The sequence below is a fragment of the Drosophila elegans genome, unplaced genomic scaffold, assembly GCF_018152505.1.
Source record: "Drosophila elegans isolate 14027-0461.03 unplaced genomic scaffold, ASM1815250v1 contig_349, whole genome shotgun sequence".
Lineage (NCBI taxonomy): Eukaryota > Metazoa > Arthropoda > Insecta > Diptera > Drosophilidae > Drosophila > Drosophila elegans.
Genome location: NW_024545729.1, coordinates 429,975 through 452,027, shown reverse-complemented (window position 1 = coordinate 452,027; position 22,053 = coordinate 429,975). Strand labels below are relative to the sequence as shown.

General features: G+C 33.5%; 1 protein-coding gene across 5 annotated transcripts; it reads left to right on the top strand.

Annotated features, from left to right (window-relative positions):
- The first annotated feature begins 875 nt into the window (after nucleotides 1-875).
- Nucleotides 876-18,068, top strand: LOC108145295 (ATP-binding cassette sub-family D member). Of its 5 annotated transcripts, none has more exons than XM_041708599.1 (9): nucleotides 876-964; nucleotides 13,473-14,156; nucleotides 14,212-14,310; nucleotides 14,374-14,513; nucleotides 14,575-14,747; nucleotides 15,925-16,787; nucleotides 16,844-16,933; nucleotides 17,008-17,133; nucleotides 17,190-18,068. In XM_041708599.1, the coding sequence occupies exons 2-9, from the start codon at nucleotides 13,549-13,551 to the stop codon at nucleotides 17,287-17,289; spliced, it is 2,199 nt and encodes a 732-aa protein (XP_041564533.1). In that variant the 5' UTR covers nucleotides 876-964; nucleotides 13,473-13,548; the 3' UTR covers nucleotides 17,290-18,068. The 5 variants fall into 5 exon arrangements, with proteins under 5 accessions (XP_041564533.1, XP_041564530.1, XP_017126102.2 ...); XM_041708596.1 differs by lacking the exon at nucleotides 876-964 and adding an exon at nucleotides 1,041-1,178; XM_017270613.2 differs by lacking the exon at nucleotides 876-964 and adding an exon at nucleotides 1,041-1,182.
- Nucleotides 18,069-22,053: the final 3,985 nt, after the last annotated feature.

The following is a 22,053-nucleotide window of genomic DNA, read 5'->3' as shown; positions in this document are numbered from 1 at the left end:
ATAATTTCCAAGACAGTTCTCAAAATAAATGTTCCGGGCAATAGAGCAGGGTACTTTGTTTTCAAATTGTTGATTTATGTGATTGGTATAAGAGGTTACTTAATTGAAATAAACACAAGATATAAGAATATTAAATGTATTTTATTTATAATTAACAGAACCCCTACTAAAAAATTATTTAAATATGTGAATATTTAGTTTGAATTACACTGCGTTTATAAGCACTCTGAGAAAAAAGACTTTGTGCGTATTTAGCAGAACAACATTATCACTGATGTATTCAGTGATCAAGTCTGTTCTGCTAAGCGCTTATGATACATTACGCATTATTTAAGAAATGTTTGTTTAGCTTGTTTTGTTTGATTTTTTTTGTTTACATTCTCTGTTCTTTTTCTGTTTATTCTTGTCGATATTTACTCCATCGATATATGTAGGCTAGCAGATATTTATCATGTATCAAGAAAAGGTACCGTACTATTTTTTCGCTCCTATTTCGCTGATCATGATGGAATAATTTTTGCATCTTTATTAGTGATCATACGCATTCACCAGAACTACTAAGAAATCCATCAGTGACCATGTTGTTTTGCTGAACACGTCCATTGATTGTGGACGGTTCTTTCGCCGTCTTCCCATCGTTCCACTATAAAATACTGCAATGTGAATAGGCTATAAGTTCATTGGGCAGAATGGTAATATATTAGCCAGTGAAATTGGTTTTGTGTCGGTGTAGATACAATGTATGTTCTCATTACACACAGTTAAATATATGCACTATGCCGTTTTTTGTATAACTATCGATTGCCATGATTGCTTTTGTTCTTTGACATACATTGTATGTATGTTATTATGTACATACATGCAAAGGTTGCAAAGAATTGTATGCGGCTGTATCTTTAGTTTATTACGTTGTGCATTGTATTACAAAATGTACTTAGTCCAAAACATCCACAGCCTTGCATGTGTATGTGCTCGTACTTGTTTATACATATGTATATATAGTAAAACCTAAGCTTTAAGCTCTTGTGTTGTTCGGTCGTAATTTTTAGTTGTTCAGCGTGCATGCCATGCCTGCCTACGGGGAGTGCTTTTGTTTTCATTGTTAATCTGTGATAACTTATTTTTTTCTGAGCCATATTGCAGAATATATTGCGATAAAATATTAGTTGAAAGTTGATGTATGTATGTATTCCTATCTATTGGTGTTTACCTTCAAATGAACATAAAATAACTTATGATTCTATAATTTAACTGTGCATCCAGGATGTTTTATAGCGTTTCCAATGACATTGTATTAACATAACCAATCAACTTAAGAACACAATAAAAATGGTTATAAAATGTAATGGAATGGTTGCAAAAGCAATCGAGTTTAATTACTAGCTTCGTTTAGTGAGAGCGCAAAACGATATTGAAATACATTGTTCTAAGCAGATCTTATAAACTTCTAACGTACGTTAGACTTCTTAAATATTAAAAAGACATAGACTTATTTTTTGTAAGTATACATACATACAATGTGCAAAACAAGTTTAGCAAAAATGAAATTTCATGTAAAATATTCGTAAAAATTTTGCCCACTGTACATACATATGTATATAAAAGGATGGCAAGCGGTTGACGAGGGTAGTATGGGTAATGCTACCCATTTGGAAAAAAATAACTGTTAAACATAATTTATAATAAATGTACATATATCATACATCATTGATATAAATCAAACAAAAAAAAAATTTTAACGAGGAAAACAATCGTGGCGATCGCACTTTCAATCCTCAAAATACCAAATTTTGTGATGACTAAAAAGGAGCACTTTTCAAATTTCTGCTTCGACCGCTCCAACAAAGTTTTTTATTGCAGCGCGCCGAATAATTACCAGTCAACAGTCGGTTCAGTAGGGTATCATCCAATTTTAAAAATTGTATGCAAAACCTTAAATTAAAAGTACTGAAGTACTACAAAATATTACGCATCCCTTTCTATGACACTTTTGTTGAACGCGGTGCAAAATATAGCTGAAAACATTTATAAAGAAAGAATAAAATTTTTACGCTGGTGTAACTGTTCGTCGATCTGAGTACTAGGCATTATTGTTAAAACATGTTTATCCTGCTAATTTTAACGTTTAAAGTTTTGCAGTTCTTAATTTTAAATGTTCGAAAATATTTATCTACATAATTCCATGTTTCGGTTTCGAACTTTTAATATGAATATGTTTCAATTTTTAAAATGATTTGGGGTTGAGCACAGTACAGGTTTTTTTTTTATCTACAAAATGATTGATCCAAATTCTACTTTTTGTTTTATAATATTTTAATCGTATATTATCGAACAGTACTTTTATAACGAAACCTGGCTGGCATTTTTGTTATCAGCTCTGTCAATTGCTGCTATGAATGGGGTCAACAATTTAGTGTCATAACCCCATAAACAGTATTTTGTATTTTCAAATCTAAGCTCATTTTGTGACGTATTTTATAATTGAAATTGGTTATTTTCACATTCGCCTGATCGACTAAACTTAGTCAGAAGAGACAAGAACACGGCCTGAATTTTTAATAAGGGACTAACATTGTTTACGACTTCCGTTATGTGTACACCCAATAATGGATACTGTTGCAGGGACATTCTAAAGGCTGTCAAAAAAAAACTTCATCTTCGCTATTATAAAAATGTATCACCGTAAATCAGAAATGTGTAAATTTGTCAATAAACGGTTTGTGTAATTTAAAAATGTTTCCTTTAAAATTTTATTATTTTGATCATTTAGTAGTAATTTCATAATGGGGTCTTCTGCTCTCGAGGCGAGCAATTGAGTGGTTATTTAGGGAGTTGGTTACAAAGGTTCTACGGCATAGATTTGAAATTGGTATTCTTTACAATAGTAGTTACGTCGACTATTTTTTCCCCAGGACAGATTTTATGTTGCCATTAGCAAAAGTTATGCAGGGGCTAAAAAAAAGGGGAAGAAAATCCTAGTCGGCAAAACATAGCGATATATTTTGTGAACAATTGGGAAACAATTTTTTTTTTATGGCTAAAAAAACTTATTTCCGGAAAAAGCGTTTCAGGGGGTATTTTGGTATCGAAATGTAAAATAAATCGATTTTTTTGCATATTTTGAATATTTTTAAAAATATGTTTTTTTAAAGATTTTTCAAAATTCGAATTATTTTAGGAGATAAAGCCGATTTCCTTTAAAAGAAATAGTTTATACTATTCTCTATCGCGTCTGCCTCTGATTTCAAAAATTTTCGATTATAAGTATATTTTAATTATTCAAAAAGATCGAAAAAATTGGTTAAAAAACAATGGTCACATTGACCAAACACTTCCCCACGATAAAAAAAAAAGTTGGATAAAGTATTACGGTGTAAAATTTCTGGAATTTTCGATTTGCCTGAAATTTTTTTTTGCAGATACTATGTGGTACCCTTTGTAGCGGTCCTATCGACTTTATTTCTTTTGCATTAATTTCTCCATAACTTGTTTCACCAACACAAATTTTTATACCCTTGCAGAGGGTATTATAATTTCAGTCAGAAGTTTGCAACGCAGTGAAGGAGACATCTCCGACCCTATAAAGTATATATATTCTTGATCAGCATCAGTAGGCGAGTCGATCTAGCCATGTCCGTCTGTCCGTCCGTCTGTCCGTCCGTTTATATGCAAACTAGTCTCTCAGTTTTAAAGCTATCTGCATGAAACTTTTTCAAAAGTTGTCTTTCTATTGCAGGTAGTATATAAGTCGGAACGAGCCGGATCGGACGACTATAGCATATAGCTCCCATAGGAACAATCGGGAAAATAAATGAAAAAAATTATAACTTTGGTGTTTTTCAATTTTTTTTTTAGTTCTTTGAGATATAGTAATGGTTAAATATTTCAGAATTACGGTTTAAATTTTATCAAAATCGGACGACTATAGCATATAGCTCCCATAGGAACAATCGTATAGCTGCCATAGGAACTATCGAATAATTAAGCTGCAAATCATCATAGCTTCAATGTTTTTAAACTACGCAAGTAAATCATAATTTTAATGTTTTCAAGAATATTTAGATTTTGCAATAGCTGCAAGGGTATATGAACTTCGGTTTGCCGAAGTTTGCTTCCTTTCTTGTTCTTTAATGGTTTAAGAATATTATTGCTTTACAAATTTGGTTTATTAAAAAATATTTGACATGTTACAAATTATTTTGTGATTGCGTCTCAGAATCGATTTGATTCTTGACTTCGGCATTTTAGCAATTTCGCCGCCCCTGCCATTGTTTCCGAACGAATTGAAGGGGAGGCTGCAAGGGTTGTCAAAAAAGCACGCTTTTTGTGTTCGTTTAAATATGGTAATATAGGCATTTCTTCAAAGTAAAATCTAAAAGTGTTTTTCTTATTATTACCGCTTAATTTAATGTTCTATTTGTGCAAAACGAATCTCGTTGGGACCTTTTTCATCGCCTTTGGCAACTCTGGTTCTCAACATTACTTTTGAAAAGTTCACAGCACTGAGACCAGCATTTACTAGCACTGGCTTAATGCAGCATACAAACGCCCTTGTCAATAGGAGACAGGAATATTTTCCTATATTTAAGGGATATAGCTCTCATAGGAACAATCGGAAAAGTAAATTTAAAAAATTATAACTGCTGTTTTTTAGTTTTTGTTAGTTCTTGGACATATAGTAATGGTCAAATATCTCAAAATAACAGTTTAAATTTCATCAAAATCAGATAACTATATCATATAGCTCCCATGGGAACAATCGGAATAATTAAACAAAAAAATTACAATTAACCTTCTTTTTTTTGCATTTTTTTTTAACAAATTCCTTTGGACATAATAATTTGATTTTATTCTTATACCCTTGCAGAGGGTTTTATAATTTCAGTCAGAAGTTTGCAACGCAGTGAAGGAGACTTCTCCGACTCTATAAAGTATAAATATTCTTGATCATGTCCGTCTGTCCGTCCGTTTCTATGCAAACTAGTCTCTCAGTTATAAAACTATCTGCATGAATTTTCCCAAAAGTTGTCTTTCTATTGCAGGTAGTATATAAGTTGAAGCGAGCCGGATAGGACGACTAAAACATAGAGCTCCCATGGAAACAATTAAAAAAAAAATTAAATTTAACCTTTTTATTTTGTAATATTTTTTAGAAATTCTATTTAATTAATTAATAATTTGACAGTTCAGAATTAAATCAGAAATTATCAGAAATAAACATACACGCAAGTCAATCATAATTTTGATGTGATCAAGAATATTTCCAATAGGGTGAATAAACTTCGGCTTGCCGAAGTTAGCTTCATTTCTTGTTTTCTTTTTATTTTATTCAAATCTGAAAACGATATGACGTAGCTGTCGTAGGAACGATCGAATAATTAAACTGAAAATCACCATAGATTCAAGGTTTTTAAATGCTTTCATGAATATTAAATTTTTGTGATAACTGCAAGGGTAAATAAACTTCGGATTGCCGAAGTTTGCTTGTTTTCTTGTTTGTTTGTATATTATGTATATATAGCTTTGTAATCTCAAAAGCACATATATCAAGTTTTGTGACTTACAGTTCGAGAATTTACGATCAGAACCTCAAATTTTAAAATATAAAAAAAATGTACATTTATCTTATAACTTTTAAAATTATGGTTCGAATTTAAACACTTCTGAATCGGTTGATAGATATTGACCGAATAAACATATGCGGGATGTTCCTACAATTTGTAATTCCAATTCTCTTGATTTTATAGTTCCCGCGAACTCGACGTTCTTACGGACGGGCAAGTCTAGATGGCTTTTAAAGTGATGATGATCATAAAAAAAAATTTCAAAATAACATATTTTTGCATGGGATTTAGCGTTCCTATGACAGCTTTATGATAGTTCTTCGATTCAAATGAAACTAAAAACATAGTTCTGAATAGTAAGTCATCGCAAAGTATTTTAAAAAATCATCGAAATATTTAACATAGTCGTCTGGTTCGCTCCGTTTTGACTTATATAAAAGGAAGAATTTTGGGAAAGTTTCGTTGAGATAGCTTTTAAATTGAGAGACTATTTTGCGAGGACGGACGGGCGGCTATGGCTAGACAGACTCTCCTAGTGATGCCGATCAAGAATATATATATATTACTTTATAGGGTCGGAAATGTATTCTTCAATGCGTTGCAAACTGCTGATTAATATTATATTACCCTCTGCAGTTTGCATTTATATAAATTTTATTTATTTGCCTATAATATGTACCAAAAAATTGAAAACCGGATCAAAACATTCAAAGATATAACTTGCTATCTTAAGGTCACTAAAACTAAGCCCTTAAAGAACGTTTTATTGTCGTGGATAGACTTCTTTCAAAAAAGATAACGAAAATCCAAAGTCCTATAGTGGCTCATAATCTAAAAACTTCCGCTACCTAATCTCCAGTCTTTATACAATTGGTCTCTTTTACGACTTTAGCTGTGTGGGCTGGCGGTACTCAGATAAGTTATCGTGCGTGCTTTATATTGCAACAAGTTTTTAAATATAAATATAAGTCTGTGGATGAACAACAACATTCTGCATGTGCTTATAAAACAAATTGGCATTTCCGACCTTAAAACGTTTATAAACTCTTGATTAGAATCAGATGGTCAGAATCTCTACTCGAGTGTTATGCAAGCTGGTCTCTTAGTTTTAAAGCTAAACGAGAAACTTACAAAAAAGTAGTCTTGGTAGGTATGAGTCGGACTAAATCACTGCAGACGACGGTACATGTAGTGACGATGCGCACCAAGAGCGGGTGTATAGGAGACTACTATATATAGCCTCAGAATTGAAAATCTGCTGTGATGGTCCGATCGTAACGACTAATACACCAACCGAAAGGTATCGCTAAAAGATAAGGGATTGTATACCAAGACTTGAGGAAGATTAATTGGTTCAGGAGAAGGGGCGGTGACAGTGACATACTTTTTTGGCACAGTCTAAATTTTGTTAAAAATACGCGTCGAATGACGCCCAATTTGCTTGTATCCGATGCTCCGTTCAAAAGTTATTCAAACAAGAAAGAAAGCAAACTTCGACAAGCCGAAGTTTATGTAGCCTTGCAGCTATTGCAAAAATTAAATATTCTTCAAAACATCTAAATATCGATTTATATGCTCAAAAACAAAAGCTATGATGATTTTCAGCTCAATTATTGGATCATTCTTCTTGAAGCTTTATGATAAAATTTTCGATTTTAATTGTTTCTATCTAAATACCCTTGCAGAGGGTATTGCAATTTCAGTAAGGAGGGAATGAAAAATTTTTACCCCATATTTCTGATCAACAGTCGATCTAGCCATGTTCGTCTGTCAGTTCAACTGGCCGGTCGTACGTCCTTTTCTAAGCAATCTCGTCTCTTAGTTTTAAATCTATCTAAATAAAACTTTTCCAAAATATCCCGTTCTATTGCAGGTAGTAGTCGAAACAAGCCGGACCGGACCGGTCAATTATATCAAATGATAACTTTGCTGCTTATATTATATATTATAATTTCAGTCAGAAGTTTCCAACGCAGTGAAAGAGGCATTTCCGATTATTATATATATTCTTGTTGGTCTGCCCGTCCGTTTCTACGCAAACTAGTCTCTCAGTTTTAAAGCTATACAATTTTTCTATTGGAGGTAGTACATAAGTCGGAACAAGCCGGATCGGGCGACTATAGCATATAACTCCCATAGGAACAATCGGAAAAAAACTTTTATAACTTTGCTGTTTTTAATTTTTTTTTAGTTCTTCGACATATAGTAATGGTTAAATATTTCAGAATTACGGTTTAAATTTCATCAAAATCGGACGACTATAACATAAAGCTCCCATGAAAACACTAAAAATATATAAACAATTTTTTTTTAGATTTTAACCTTTTTATTTTGTAATTTTTTAGAAATTCTTTTTGATTTATTAATTATTTGACAGTTCAGAATTACGCTTTTAATTTTATTGAAATCGGAAAACGATATCATGTAGCTGCCATAGGAACTATCGAATAAATAAGCTGCAAATCATCATAGCTTCAATAATTTTTAACATACATATACTCAAGTAAATCATAATTTTAATGTTTTCAAGAATATTTAATTTTTGCAATAGCTGCAAGGGTATATGAACTTCGTCTTGCCGAAGTTTGCTTCCTTTCTTGATTTTAATGAAGTTTAAGGGGTTAGTGCACAACTTTTTTTTGGAAAATCGAATTTATTTTTGCATTTTCTGTTTCCTTATAACCTCAAAATTGATGTATAAACCTACTTTTACCGCAAAAGGTATCGGAAGGGACCCAAAAACTACAATACCGCACGACGTTCGGGACGCTTGAAACGTTCATCTGGCACTCGGAGTCATATTGTTCGTTTTCACGCTGCCATCCACGTATCCTTTCTAAGCCAGTATCGCGACAGTAATCCTGCATCCGTATGTCGATAAAACGTGTTCCAATAAACTGTCGTATTGATTCTTTGTCAATCTCTGTATGCATTTTTCTTTTTTTCTTTTGTTAAGACGTTACTTAATACATATATAGAAAGAAAGTTTGAGGTTCGACGTTTTCCTGGTTCCACAAAAATAAATCCCAAAAAAAATGCTTAAAAACGGGCAGTCACATGTGGTGACCTCTTACGAAAAAATTATTAAAAGTGTATCCACCACTTGCTGTTTTCAGTCAGCAAAGTTCTAAGTTGACTGCTATTTATCATTCCCCCCTCGTCTTATTTGTGCTTTGAAACTCCAAAACCAAGCAGACAAGGTTAATTTATGGAGTTTTAATATACACATTAATCTAGTGGGTAATAGGTTTTCCTTTTTTGTAAGCCAACTAAAAGAAACAGTATTGTACTATACTCGCAGATACATAAATAATAATAATAATAAATAATCCTGGTGGTAAGCCAATCTTTCCCCATTACTGGTGGTAAAATAATGTTTTCTTAATCCATTTTGTAACGGCAATTTTTGCCTTTCGATTTTTTGTGGTTCAAAATGTGATTAACGGTTCTTCATCGAATATATATTTTCCTAGAATTCCTAAATTTGCACACCACAAAACTTGAAAGGTTGATCCAGCTGGCATAAAATTGGCTTTTTTTGTCTGTCAAATAAAATTACAGTCTAGAAATGATTCTGACACCAGTCTTTTTTGGCAACATTTTTCAAATAACACTATATAGCGATCCTCTTTTTTAAGGTTATGCAAACATAATTCTTATTGTGACCCAATAAAGTAAATACATTCTTGATCAGCATCACTAGGAGAGTCGATCTAGCCATGTCCGTCCGTCCGTTTCTACGCAAATTCAGTTTGAAAGCTATCTGAATGAAACTTTACAAAAAGTTGTCTTTTTTTTGCAGGTAGTACATAAGTCGGAACGCGCCGGATTGTTCGAAAAATAAATGAAAAAATTAATATATCTTTGCTGTTTTCAATTATTTATTTTGTTTTTCCAAATATAGTATTAATTATTATTTTAGAATTACGATTTAAATGTCATTAAATTCGTTTGATTATAGCATATCAAACAATAACACCTCTTGACGAGGTAAAATAACCTTGACTATCACACCTTCAACTACAAATACTTTTGATATCACGTTTTGTGACGACTATTTTTTGTTTCATAAAAAAAAGTACTTAATATTTATTCAATTAGCCTTGTAATCGAAATCGAAATTTATATGTTTTAAAGAATATATTAATTTTGGCAAGAGCTGCAAGGGTATATATATAATTTTTTGCTGATCACTATTAATATTTATTTTTAGCAAATCGATATTAATTTTATTAACTGAAATCAAAAATATCAATAATATTTCTCAACTGAGCTGCAAAATAATGTTACATCTAGTACTAAATTATTTCTCGCGGGACATTTGACAGTTTTTTATTGCCTTTATTATTTTGTGTGGTACACCGTGCAATTTTTATTTGACCATTCTGCTAATCTAATCCGCTTATACCATTTTAAGATTAATACTTTTTCTTTATCTATTTCTCATTTTTTGTCTTTGTTATGGTTTCGAATATATATGGGAATATGAATATATCCTTTTGTCTTGTTCGAAACTATTTTTTGTTTTAGGAAGAAAGCTTACGACAGATAAGCCTTTTGTAAATCTAATTATGAAAATTATTTTTAGATATCCGCAGGGGCAAACAGTGAGTGGTTCTTATCAAAAAATGTTGGACACCTATCAAGGCAAAGGTATTTCTATTGAGAAAAAGTTTTTAAAAGAATTGCTAACTAGTTTAATTTCAACGCGCGGTGAGTACGGACTCAAATCTCGTGGCTGCTTATCGTTATATAAGAATACAACAGTTGCAAAAAAAAACAAAAAAAGAAAACTTCTTTTCATACATTATTTTCTTTTCTGGGTAATTGTTACAAAATATATTGAACTTTATAGCGTAAAGTAAAGGAAAGAAACCTTACTGTCAACACAAGAAATAGTTGCTGCGATGAACAATCATATTTTTTAAAGATGTCTCTTTTGTTCCAATCAAATATAAATATCTCTCCATCGGTCTTTTAGTACTCAAAGAAGTCTTTCACCTTTAGAGCTGACTTGATTAAACTTTTTCAAAAATTCTTGTTTTTATACAAATTTCAATACCTTAACTTTAACAAGAAGGGATGCAAACTTCTGCTAGCCGAAGGCGACATTTTATTTTTTGTATGAAAGTTTAATTATTCTATAAAAGAACTATACTTCAATTTTTAAACTTTTTAAGCTTGTTCCTAAGTCATGTACATGATATCGTGAACCGATTTTAATAATACTTTTAAACTAGTACATCAAAGTATAACTTTTAATTAATTTTTCCACCTCCAATAGAAAAAAGATTTTGGTAAGGTTTCATCAGTATGGCTATAAAACTAACAGGCCCGCTATTAGCTTTTAGTATTCTCCCTGTGTAGTTAGCCTGTTCTCTGAGGTTAGCTCAGAGTCGGGTATTTAATAATCGATGCACTCAACTATAAGAGATTAATAACAAGAAAGGAAGCAAACTTCACCAAGCTCTTGTGGCTATTCCAAAAATTAAATATTCTTTAAAACACTGATATTCCGATTCGTTTGTCCGTCTGTTCATCTGTCTGTCCATTTCTACGCAAACTTGTCTCTGAGTTTTAAAGCTATCAGCAAGAAACTTTCCCCAAAGTTGTCATTTTATTGATCGGACCGGATCGGATGACTATAGCATATAGCTCCCATAGGAACAATCGAAAAATAAATTTAAAAAAATTCTAACTTTGCCGTTTTCTAATTTTTTTTGTAGTTCTTCGACATATAGTAATGGTTAAATGTATATGTCGGAACGAACCGGATCGGGCGACTAAAACATGCTATGTGTATGCCGATTCTAACAATCGGCGAAAAAAAGACAAACATTTTTAACCTTGTTTTTTAATTACGTTTTTTTTACTTAAATCAGATAATGATATCATATAGCTGCCGATTGAATAATTGAGCTGAAAATCATTGAATTCGAAACAGAGATTTTTCAAAGAATATATAATTTTTGGAATAGCTGCCGAAGTATAGGCTTTCCGTAGTTTGCTTCTCTCCTGTTTTGATAAAAATTGAATTTAAATATATTTTGAACGGAACGAGCCAGGCTTAATATCGGACTATAAATATGATCCACACAATAGCACCTCCCAGACAATGTATATATATATATGATATATGATTCCCAGTGCTTACAGCTTTCATATTCGTAACTTGATTTACCGCATGAAATATATTTTTATTTATTTCTAAACTTAATTTGCGATAAGCCGCAGTCAACAGTTTTCAAGCAGTCATTCGGTAATTGATTGCGATGGGTCGTAAGCGTTATATCAGTCAGTAAAGGATGAGTCCACTTGTAAAATATAATTTGATTATTGTCTACACTTTTGAACTGGATCAGCAAAATAGTGAACCAGTCGAAAAGGAAAACAAAATTTTTTAAAAATTGAATCAGACGAAAGGCCAGACCCGCAACTTGTAGAGCAAAGCAGCGCCGGCAGAGCAGAAGCAGCACGGCGGCAGAGGCCGATACAAACAGTAACAAAACGCAAATTACGTACACAAAGAAGTAAGAGCATGTTTTAGTATATGTATATTGTAATAGTTGAAAAGCATGTAACAGGTAGAAGTAAGGGTGAAACGCCTATAAAGATCAGAATCAAAAGTCGAATCAAACTATTAATTTCAAGTTTATTTCAAAAAAGAGCTTTAGATATGGGACTCTGTGTATGAGTTTCGGTCATATAAATCGGTAGACACAAAAATTTTAAAACCGAGCTATAATTTTAGAAGTTATTTAATCATCTACCGGCGCTCTGCCGGTACTCTGCCGTTGGTCGATGATGTAGAGAGACAGAACGAAATATTTATCCAAAAAACTTAAAAAGTAATTATTATTTTTATTTTTATGGTCCAATTGTTAAATAAAAATTAAAAATAAATAATATTTTTTTTCATTTAATTTAATTTTTATAAAAAAAATATGATTTTAAAACGGAAACTTTTAATTTTTTTCATTTATTTACCGATTGTTCCTATGGGAGCTATATGCTATAGTCGTCCTATCCGGCTCGTTCCGACTTATGTACTACCTGCAATAAAAATACAACTTTTGGGAAAGTTTCATGCAGATAGCTTTAAAACTGAGAGACTAGTTTGCGTTGAAACGGACTGACAGACGCACAGACAGACGGACATGGCTAGATCGACTCTCCCATGTAATATTTGGCATCTCCCCGAAATTTTTAAAGAGCTATTAAAAAACGCATAGACATATGTCTATCGACAGGCCAACGTAGGTAGCATTTTGGCCTTTGCTCTTCCGTTGTTAAGAGAATATATGTAGAAGCAAATTTTAAAAAGGTCATCCACGTTTTTAGGTTGTACAACCAGCGCACTAAGTGTGTACTAAATTTTTACATAGCCAGCAAGTCATGTTTGACTGGTCAGACCTGACCATCAGACTGAATTTCTTGCAGAATCGCGGAAATTTTGTATTTATATATTAAATATTATTTCGGACGCCCACTGTTCCAGGGAATGGGAACTGAAATTTGTAAGCGGGCAGTTAGAGGAACCGCAAGAGTGCAGAAACTACACGCTTAGAACTTTTGAGAGCGGGAGATCAAGAGAGCGGGAGTATAATGCACTAAGGGCATCCAAGTCTAACACAAGTCTGAGCACAAAATAAAAACTGCAGAATAGAAAAAACACAGAAGAGAAAACACAAAAGTTCGCGAACTGAACGGAGATATAAAAGCTTATATATTAAGTGACCGATATGTTTACATTTTGATGTATCCCACCGAAGGGTTATTAGCAACACAATAAAAACTCGGAGCGCACAAAAAAGCACGACCGCTCGCTTTGGAAGGAAAACAGTTATATAACGTTTTTATAATAATTTTTTATAACTATTATAAATTTTTTTATAATTTTAATTTCAGCCTTATTTTTGATTGATTATTTGCCGGACCATCGACCTATACAAAACGCCCCAGCGCAGTTCTGATTTCTACAATAATGAGTGTTTTATCAAAATATGTTGACCGTATTGCAGAAAAATGTGATAATAATGGTATCACGAAACACGCATTTAGCTATGCCCTCGTGACCAGCGCAATACTAGCACTTACCATTAAGATTACTATCCCTTACGTAAAAAGCGCTCACACATCTATCGGAGGGACTCAAAAAGCAAAAACCAAAGTCAACAATGGGGAGCTTACTCCATCAGGAACAGACTGCTCAGAAGAAGATTTAAAGCTTGCGGAGGCAGAAAAATTGTTGGTTGCTCAGCAGCTAAAAAAAAAAAATAACAATAATTTTATTGAGCCTGGACTAAACCATGCGTTTTTGAAGCAACTGAAAATGCTAGCTAAAATAATGATCCCACAAACCTTGTGCTATGAAACGGGATTGCTAAGCATACACACGTTTTGTCTAATTTCTCGAACATTTCTTAGTATTTATGTCGCTGCATTGGAGGGTGCCCTTGTTAAATTTATAGTACGAAAAGACATTAAACAGTTTGCTCTTGTGTTGCTTAAATGGTTCGGAATCGCCATCCCTGCTACATTTGTAAATTCTATGATACGATTTCTTGAGAGTAAACTTGCTCTAGCTTTTCGGTAAGTAACTAAGAATAGTATTTGAGACGGTATATGATAAAAATGTTTAATTTAGAACTCGACTGGTGCGCCACTCATATCGGTTGTATTTTAAGAACCAAAATTACTATAGAGTATCAAATTTGGACGGACGAATTGAAAACGCGGATCATCGGTGAGTTTTAAGATTACAAAAAATTAATCCAAAGTTTTCTAAAAACAATTCATATTCTTATAGACTTACCGAAGATATTTCCGTGTTCGCTAGTTCGGTAGCACATTTGTATAGTAGCTTGACTAAACCATGCTTTGATCTGATGCTAATTGGCTTGGCACTGATGAGATCCTCTAGAAAAATGAAAGCTAATATCATAACGGGTTAATTAATTCTAAATGAGTACGTATCATGCATAACTGACAATTTTACTCCAATATGCAGGACCGGCTTTGTCAGTCGGTGTTATTGCCCTAACAGCCCACATATTAAGAATTGTATCCCCGAAGTTTGGACAGTTGGTGTCAGAAGAGGCGAACAGGTACGGTTACCTTAGACACATTCACTCCCGCATAATAACAAATGCAGAAGAAATCGCATTTTACGGTGGCCATAAGGTAGGTTTATCTTTTTTGTTAAGATTTTAATATTTAAGCAAGCTTTACGAAAACATATGCAGTGTTTCGAATACATAAAAACATAAAACAAGAAAGGAAGCAATTTTCGGCCAGACGGAGTTTATATACCCTTGCAGCTATTGACAAAATTAAAAATTCTTTATAACAACTACACTCCACTTACATCAATTCGCTAAAATAATGTTTACTGGCTACAGCTAATTATATCTAAACAAGAGAGAAGGCAATCTTGGGCAAGCCGAAGTTCATATACCTTTGCAGCCATTGCAAAAAGTAAATATTCTGGAAAACATTAAAACTTGCGTGTATGTTTAAAAACATTGAAGCTATAATGATTTGCAGCTCAATTATTTGATAGTTCTTTTCAAATTATTAATAGGTCAAAAAGAATTTAAAATAAACATTTTAAAATAGAAAAGTTATATTTTTTTATGATATAGATATATCCCAATGATATAGTCGTCCGATTTTGATGAAATTTAAACCGTAATTCTGAAATATTTAACCATTACTATAAGTCGAAGAAGTAAAACAAAAATTAAAAAAACAGCAATGTTATAATTTTTTTAAATTTTATTTTCTGATTGTTCTATATGCTATTGAGCTATATGCCATAGTCGGCCGATCCGGTTAGTTTCGACTTATGTACTACCTGCAATAGAAAGACAACTTTTTGGAAACTTTCACGCAGACAGTTTTAAAACTGAGAGACTAGTTTGCATAAAAACTGACGGACCGACAGACATGGCTAGATCGACACTCCTTGTGATGCTGATCAAGAATATATGTACTTTATAGGGTCGGAAATGTCTCCTAAACTCGGTTGAAAACTTCTCACTGAAATTCGAATACCCTCTGCAAAGGGGTGTATAAAAGCATTTGAAGCTAACAATATATGATTTTTAAGGTACAACTTACAATATTTACGGTCCCTGCTACTTATGCATATGCATATTAACCTATCGGCCCCGGTATTCCTGTCTTGCTCCTCATAAAATGTTGTATCGGAAAATAAGAATGTTGGCGTTTGATTGTCTTAACTGCAACTTAGTTTGTAGTAAGAGCCATTTACTTTACTGGTTTCTAAAAATCAGCACATTTTTTGACTATATTTCGCAATCAATTTTCATTATTTTTTTTCGTTTATAATATATAGGTTGAGATGCAGCAGCTACGGCAAGCATATAATCGCCTTGTAAATCAAATGACCAGTATTTTTAACCAAAAACTTTGGTTTATAATGCTTGAACAATTTTTTATGAAGTATGTTTGGTCCGGAACCGGAATGATCATGGTATCCCTTCCTATTCTGACTGGCAGTGATGTAGGATCTGCAACAACTCGAGACACAAACATAACAGAGTCGAGAGTTAGCGAACGAACTCAATATTTAACAACAGCTAGAAATTTACTTATTTCTGCAGCAGACGCGATTGAGCGATTAATGTCTTCTTATAAGGAAATCGTGTCGCTCGCTGGGTATACTTATCGCGTGGCTGGCATGATGGATGTTTTTGAGGAAACCGCTCAGGGAGTCTATTGCAAGACGAGTGTAATGGAAAGCGATCAGTCAAATGGTGTTATTGAGTTTCGTAATGGAAAACCAATAGCAAAAGGCCGCATAATTTATTCAGATGAGCCGGGAAATATGTCAATAAACCTACGTGCAGTTCCAGTAGTGACACCCAACTGTGATATAGTTGTACCGAAACTTACATTATGCATCGAACCTGGTGTACATTTGTTAATAACTGGTCCGAATGGATGCGGAAAATCCAGCTTGTTTAGAATACTAAGTGGACTTTGGCCCATATACGCTGGAGAGTTGCAAATTCCACGGCCTGTAAAAGATGTTCCATGTATGTTTTACATTCCACAACGTCCATATATGTCAATCGGAAGCCTTTGCGATCAAATAATATACCCCGATACGCGTGAAGATATGAAACGCAAAGAAATAACTGAAAACGAGCTAAGATGCATTTTAAAACTGGTCAGCCTCGAACACATCGCCCAACGGTAAGAAATAAACACTTCATATAATTAGGGCGATGTCATCAAACAAACATTTTCAGTGATAGTTTCGACGTTGTTCGCGATTGGAAGGATATATTATCTGGAGGTGAAAAACAACGTATGGCCATAGCTCGCTTGTTTTACCATAAGTATGAACCAATGAATTTGCTACATTTTTATTATATTTACCTCGAACTATTTTAAATTTATTTATTCCCTCAAGACCACGTTATGCGCTTCTAGATGAATGCACGAGTGCAGTATCGATTGATGTTGAAAGTTCGATTTATGAAATTGCTAAAGGGATGGGAATTACCCTGTTGACAATAACACACAGGCCTACTTTGTGGTAAGATTTTAAAGTTCACATATCGCTTAAACTAAATGTAAACTATACCTGTTTAGGAAATATCACACACATATTTTGGAGTTCGACGGCTTGGGAAGTTGGCAGTTTAGAAAAATGAATGCAGATGAACAACAAAAAGAACAATTTCTATCTTAATTTTTTTAGCTATGAAGATTTAAAAAAATTTTATATATTATATATTAAGCAAAAAAATAAACTAGCTTCGGCAAACCGAAGTTTGTATACCCTTGCAGATAAAATGTATTTACCAACATCGTTCATACGACAGTTATAAGTTGTATATGTCCGATTCCGCGAATTTCATCGATTTTTATGGGTCATGCTTATTACAAAGCAACTTAAATAATGTTATACACAAAGGTGGTTTGTATCAAAAGCAATGGAAAAGATGTGAAGTGCACTCTTCTTTTTTTAAAGCCCGTTCACTACATTAAATTCGAATGCTAAGAAACGCTTAAATGTTTACCTAAATAATATATAAAAATTGAAGGGATGACATCCGAGCTTTGTAGGACACTCGAACTAAACTAAATGTTGTGATATGTCAAACTCGTTTAAAACAAAAACTGAGTATGCAATTATGCTTTGCATAGTATATATGTGTTTTCAGTATTTTGTACAAATCTACACTTTTACACAATTTACCTTGTGTTTCATTTTTGTAATTGAAAAAAACATCGCTCAAAAATAATAAATTTTGTATAAGCAATATTATGATCAAAAGTATTGCGAATTATAAAAATATTTGCAAGGGTATACACACAACGAAATTTCCTTTTTCCAATTTACATATAAAAAAATTAACGTTTATAATAATGTACTTGTAAAATAATTGTTGTTTTGTGGTCACACCTTTGAAATAGGTTTTGTAGAAATAATAAAAATATCTGTGTGTATTGATGATTTTTCCTATATATGTAATAGCTATTTAATGTTGTTTTTGTTACGGGATCAGCCTAAGGCGGCGTAAGGAATAAAACAAACAAAAAATAAAATAACGAGAGACAGAAGACATTGTAAAGTGCAGGTGGCGAAACACAGAAATTGGTCAGAGAAAGCCATTTACAAGAACAAGAACAGCAGGCAATGGGTGTGAACAGCAATTAATACGAAACTTAGCAGAATTCAGAAGAGGGCCATTAAGCCAGAAAACGGGGAAATGCTGTACCTAAGTGTTCCCCGGAAGCAATACCACCAGCAAAAAAGGTCCCCCCACCTTAGGATCGAGCAGTCACAGTCCAAGATAAATTGAGAATCGGGAGACGAAACAGAAACGACCGCGGAACTGCGGAACCGAGTTAGGTCCACTACCGGCGAATACAGTAAACGCGGAGGACCTACCCGAGTGATCTAATTTGGAACCCGATAGAAACCCACTATTTATATATCATGGGATCTACAACCTCGAAGGCAAACGTGGTAAGCAACGACGAAATTGTAGATTACAAGGAGGACATAACTAAAGTGCCTCATTACTGAACTCTTGATCTTTATATTGCTCCGGAATTTCCTCCGGATGTACAAGCGATCTTTGCTGATTCGTCGGGACCACAGAGACGAACTGGAGAAAATCGTAGTATCACTACCAGAAAGGAGCCAGCACTATAATAATAACTATAATATATTATTATTTCCATTTCGGCAATATTGGACTCGTCTGAACAATCAACAACACCCATCAATAATAAATGAACAGTTAAATACAAGCAAATGACCAAAGTTCTTATATGTAATTGGAACCACCAGGAGAAACCACTCCTAGAAGCGCTACCTTCAATTATCGCGATGCCATTTTCACTCTTCTCTTTTTCGAAATTCGTATCGCAATAAAGCGTTTTTTCCGTTTGTGAAAAGTTACCAGCGTTGACCAATTCCAAGAAATGTCAAGTACCATAATTTTTTTTATATAAATTAATTGAACAATTTATTAAGTATGTTAAGTGAATTTGCACTGATATATATATATTTATGCATATGCGTATAATTAATTTTCCAAGCCCAGAATACCACAATGAAAACTCTTGTCGATGGAAATACAAAGAGGTAAGTGAGGTGCGTTCGACTTACTGTCAAGCGATCTTTTATAAAATATATATATATAAATATGTGAGTATATACCTAAGATCAGTGTGCAATTTAAACGTTTATATATATAAACCTCATACATTAAATTTAAAGTCATGTAGTATTTTTATAAATTAACTCCAATTTATTATTCTTAAATTTATATTTAATTTTAACAGTATTATTGCACGTTAATAGAAATATTATACACACCGGTTAGAATTCTTCTCAATTTAATAAATTTGTCACCTAAATTAACACTTTTATTTGTCAATTAAATGTGCACGTTTTCAAATGAAAAAATCTTTTCAACAACTTATAATGTGAAGCAGAACTTAATAAGGGGGAGCTGGCGCAAATGGAAAAACTCGGGTCAAGAACGTAACTTTCGACCGACGACATTGACAATAGGGGATCGCATTGCAGTGGCCGGCAGCGATCCATCGGCATACGTAACGTATGAAGGGGTTACCCTGCCCCGAACAGCCACACGCTGCCGATCGAAATTTGGTCAAGCGCTTGAGATAACTACGAGTTCTATCTTTTTCCTAAGGCACGATAAATTTATTCTCGTTATGCAGGGGAGGGAGTGGTTACCAAAGAACCCACCCCGTCCGACGAGCTGAGCCGGCACCCAGTGTGACTACCCAGAACGCAACTCCATCGGCCCATGTCCTTTGGACTGGGCACTAATACACCGAGGTAACAGTTCACTTCTAACGTTTTGCAGAATATGATTAGGAATCGTTAATCTATGGTGTATATTGATGACTTCATTTTGGCACGCACGGTTAACGAACATTGCTAGACCGCCTTTGTCGAACATAATCTTGAGATAAGTTATAGGAAAAGAGCGTTCCTTCAGAATCTTATCGAGGGTATAATGTAAGTGCAGGATGTATTTTGCCGAATAATGAATAAGTACAAGCATTTAAAGAATATCACGAGCTTTTTAGTTGTAAGACTCTGCATTCATGCATCGGGCCTTTCTCATATTTCAGAAACTTTATTCAGTATTCAAGTATTGCAGAAACTTTAACAGAACCGATGTCACATCAGGAAAGGCAAGCGTTCCTTATCCTTAGATCTGCTTTAGCCAAACTGCCTGTCCTGCCCATTTGTAATCCTAGTTTTGAAACTGAGCTTTGGTGTGGTTTTGAGGCAGAGGCTATCCGATAGTAAACTTTATTCAGTTTTCTTTTTTTCTAAAGAGACTCAGGTGCGGAGTCACATTATCACAGCTTCGAGTCTGGCTATAGTTTATATACAGAACTTGTGTGACTTTGCAGTTCCTTATGAAACCGTGAAGTCATCTGATTGGTCCGAATGAATCTTGTTGTAGGGCAGATATTTGTCAGGAGTTCGTTGGGCTTGTCGCAGCTACACCAGGAGATATTGAGTTGCTACTACAGGCTGAGCAAATGAGAGATCAAGATGTACGCGAGTTGAGAGAGAGATTAAAGAACAGGATAGTTTATAAGGGTATTTTAAACCGTGTTGGCAATCTTAATGGACTTTTGTTTATAAACAAAATTGTGATCAAGGTCGATCAATTGTCAGGATTGACCGAATGTAAGCTGTAATTTAATTTAAAATACAACTTTCATTGTTTTGGAGTTTCCGAACTTTTTACATTGAACATTGCCTAAATGCCTTTTGGCCCTTTTGTATTAATAAAAACCACGAGGTAATAAGACGGGAAAAAGAACGTGGCAACAGAAAAGATTTTGAATAAAACAAGAGATGAGCAGTCAAGGTTGTAAGAATCGACAAGGCCTCGAATAGCCGAGTGAATATTCTCATCCTCAACAGTCAAACCATATTTACCAATCTTGTAATCTTCAAAATTAGCTCCCATTAGAACAACTGAAAAATTTAAAAAATAAATTATAACCTCGCGGTTTTTGACTTTTTTTTAAAATTTTTCAAAATACCATTACTAGTTAAGTATTTTTTAGGATAACGGTTTTAATTTTTGAAATTTTTTTGTAAAATTCTTTTGGAAATAGTAAGGTACCCAAAAAGTTTCGTAACCGTTATGCCTAACCGGTATAACCAAATCAAAACCGTAACCGAAACCGAAAACGGAACCGAAATATATAGCGACCGGATTAAACGTAACCGATACCGAAGCCTTTTACCGGTTTTGATAATGCCTGCTTATGTAAATGTTTTCCTTTAGAGGATGCAAAAAAAAGAAGCATAAACAAATATTAACGTTAAATCATATAAAAATGCCTCGACCAAAGCAAACCCCTACCCACAATTTTACACGTTCGACAAAGTCAAAAATTTAAGTTTGTTTACTTAGTTTGAAAAAGATGTGTCGGTAAATAAATAGTATAAATTTGGTTATATGAAGTTGATAAGCGTACATAAGAAAATATATACATAGATAAACTCAAACTTTTAGAAACTTCACACAATCTACGTGCACAAACCTTATTCGCTCTTATAATTACTTTTTGGCATTAATAGAAAAAAATAAAACATGTTCTTTTTATTTAAACCGGCACAACACCGGTAACCGAAACATTTTTTGGTTGTGGTACCGTAACCGCAACCAAAACAGAACTTTTGAACCGAAACCGAAGCCGTAATCGAAATAGTTTTTTTGGTTGTAACAGTAACAGTAACCGAAACCGAAACCGATATTTGATTCGGTTTAAATCCCTGGGAAATAGTAATAATTTGATAGTTTAGACTAACAATTTTAATTTAAATCAAATCGGCAAACGATATCATACAGCTGCCATAGGAACGATCGAATAATTGAACTGAAAATCATCATAGCTTCAATGTTTTTAAACATATATATAAGTAAAGACAAGACTA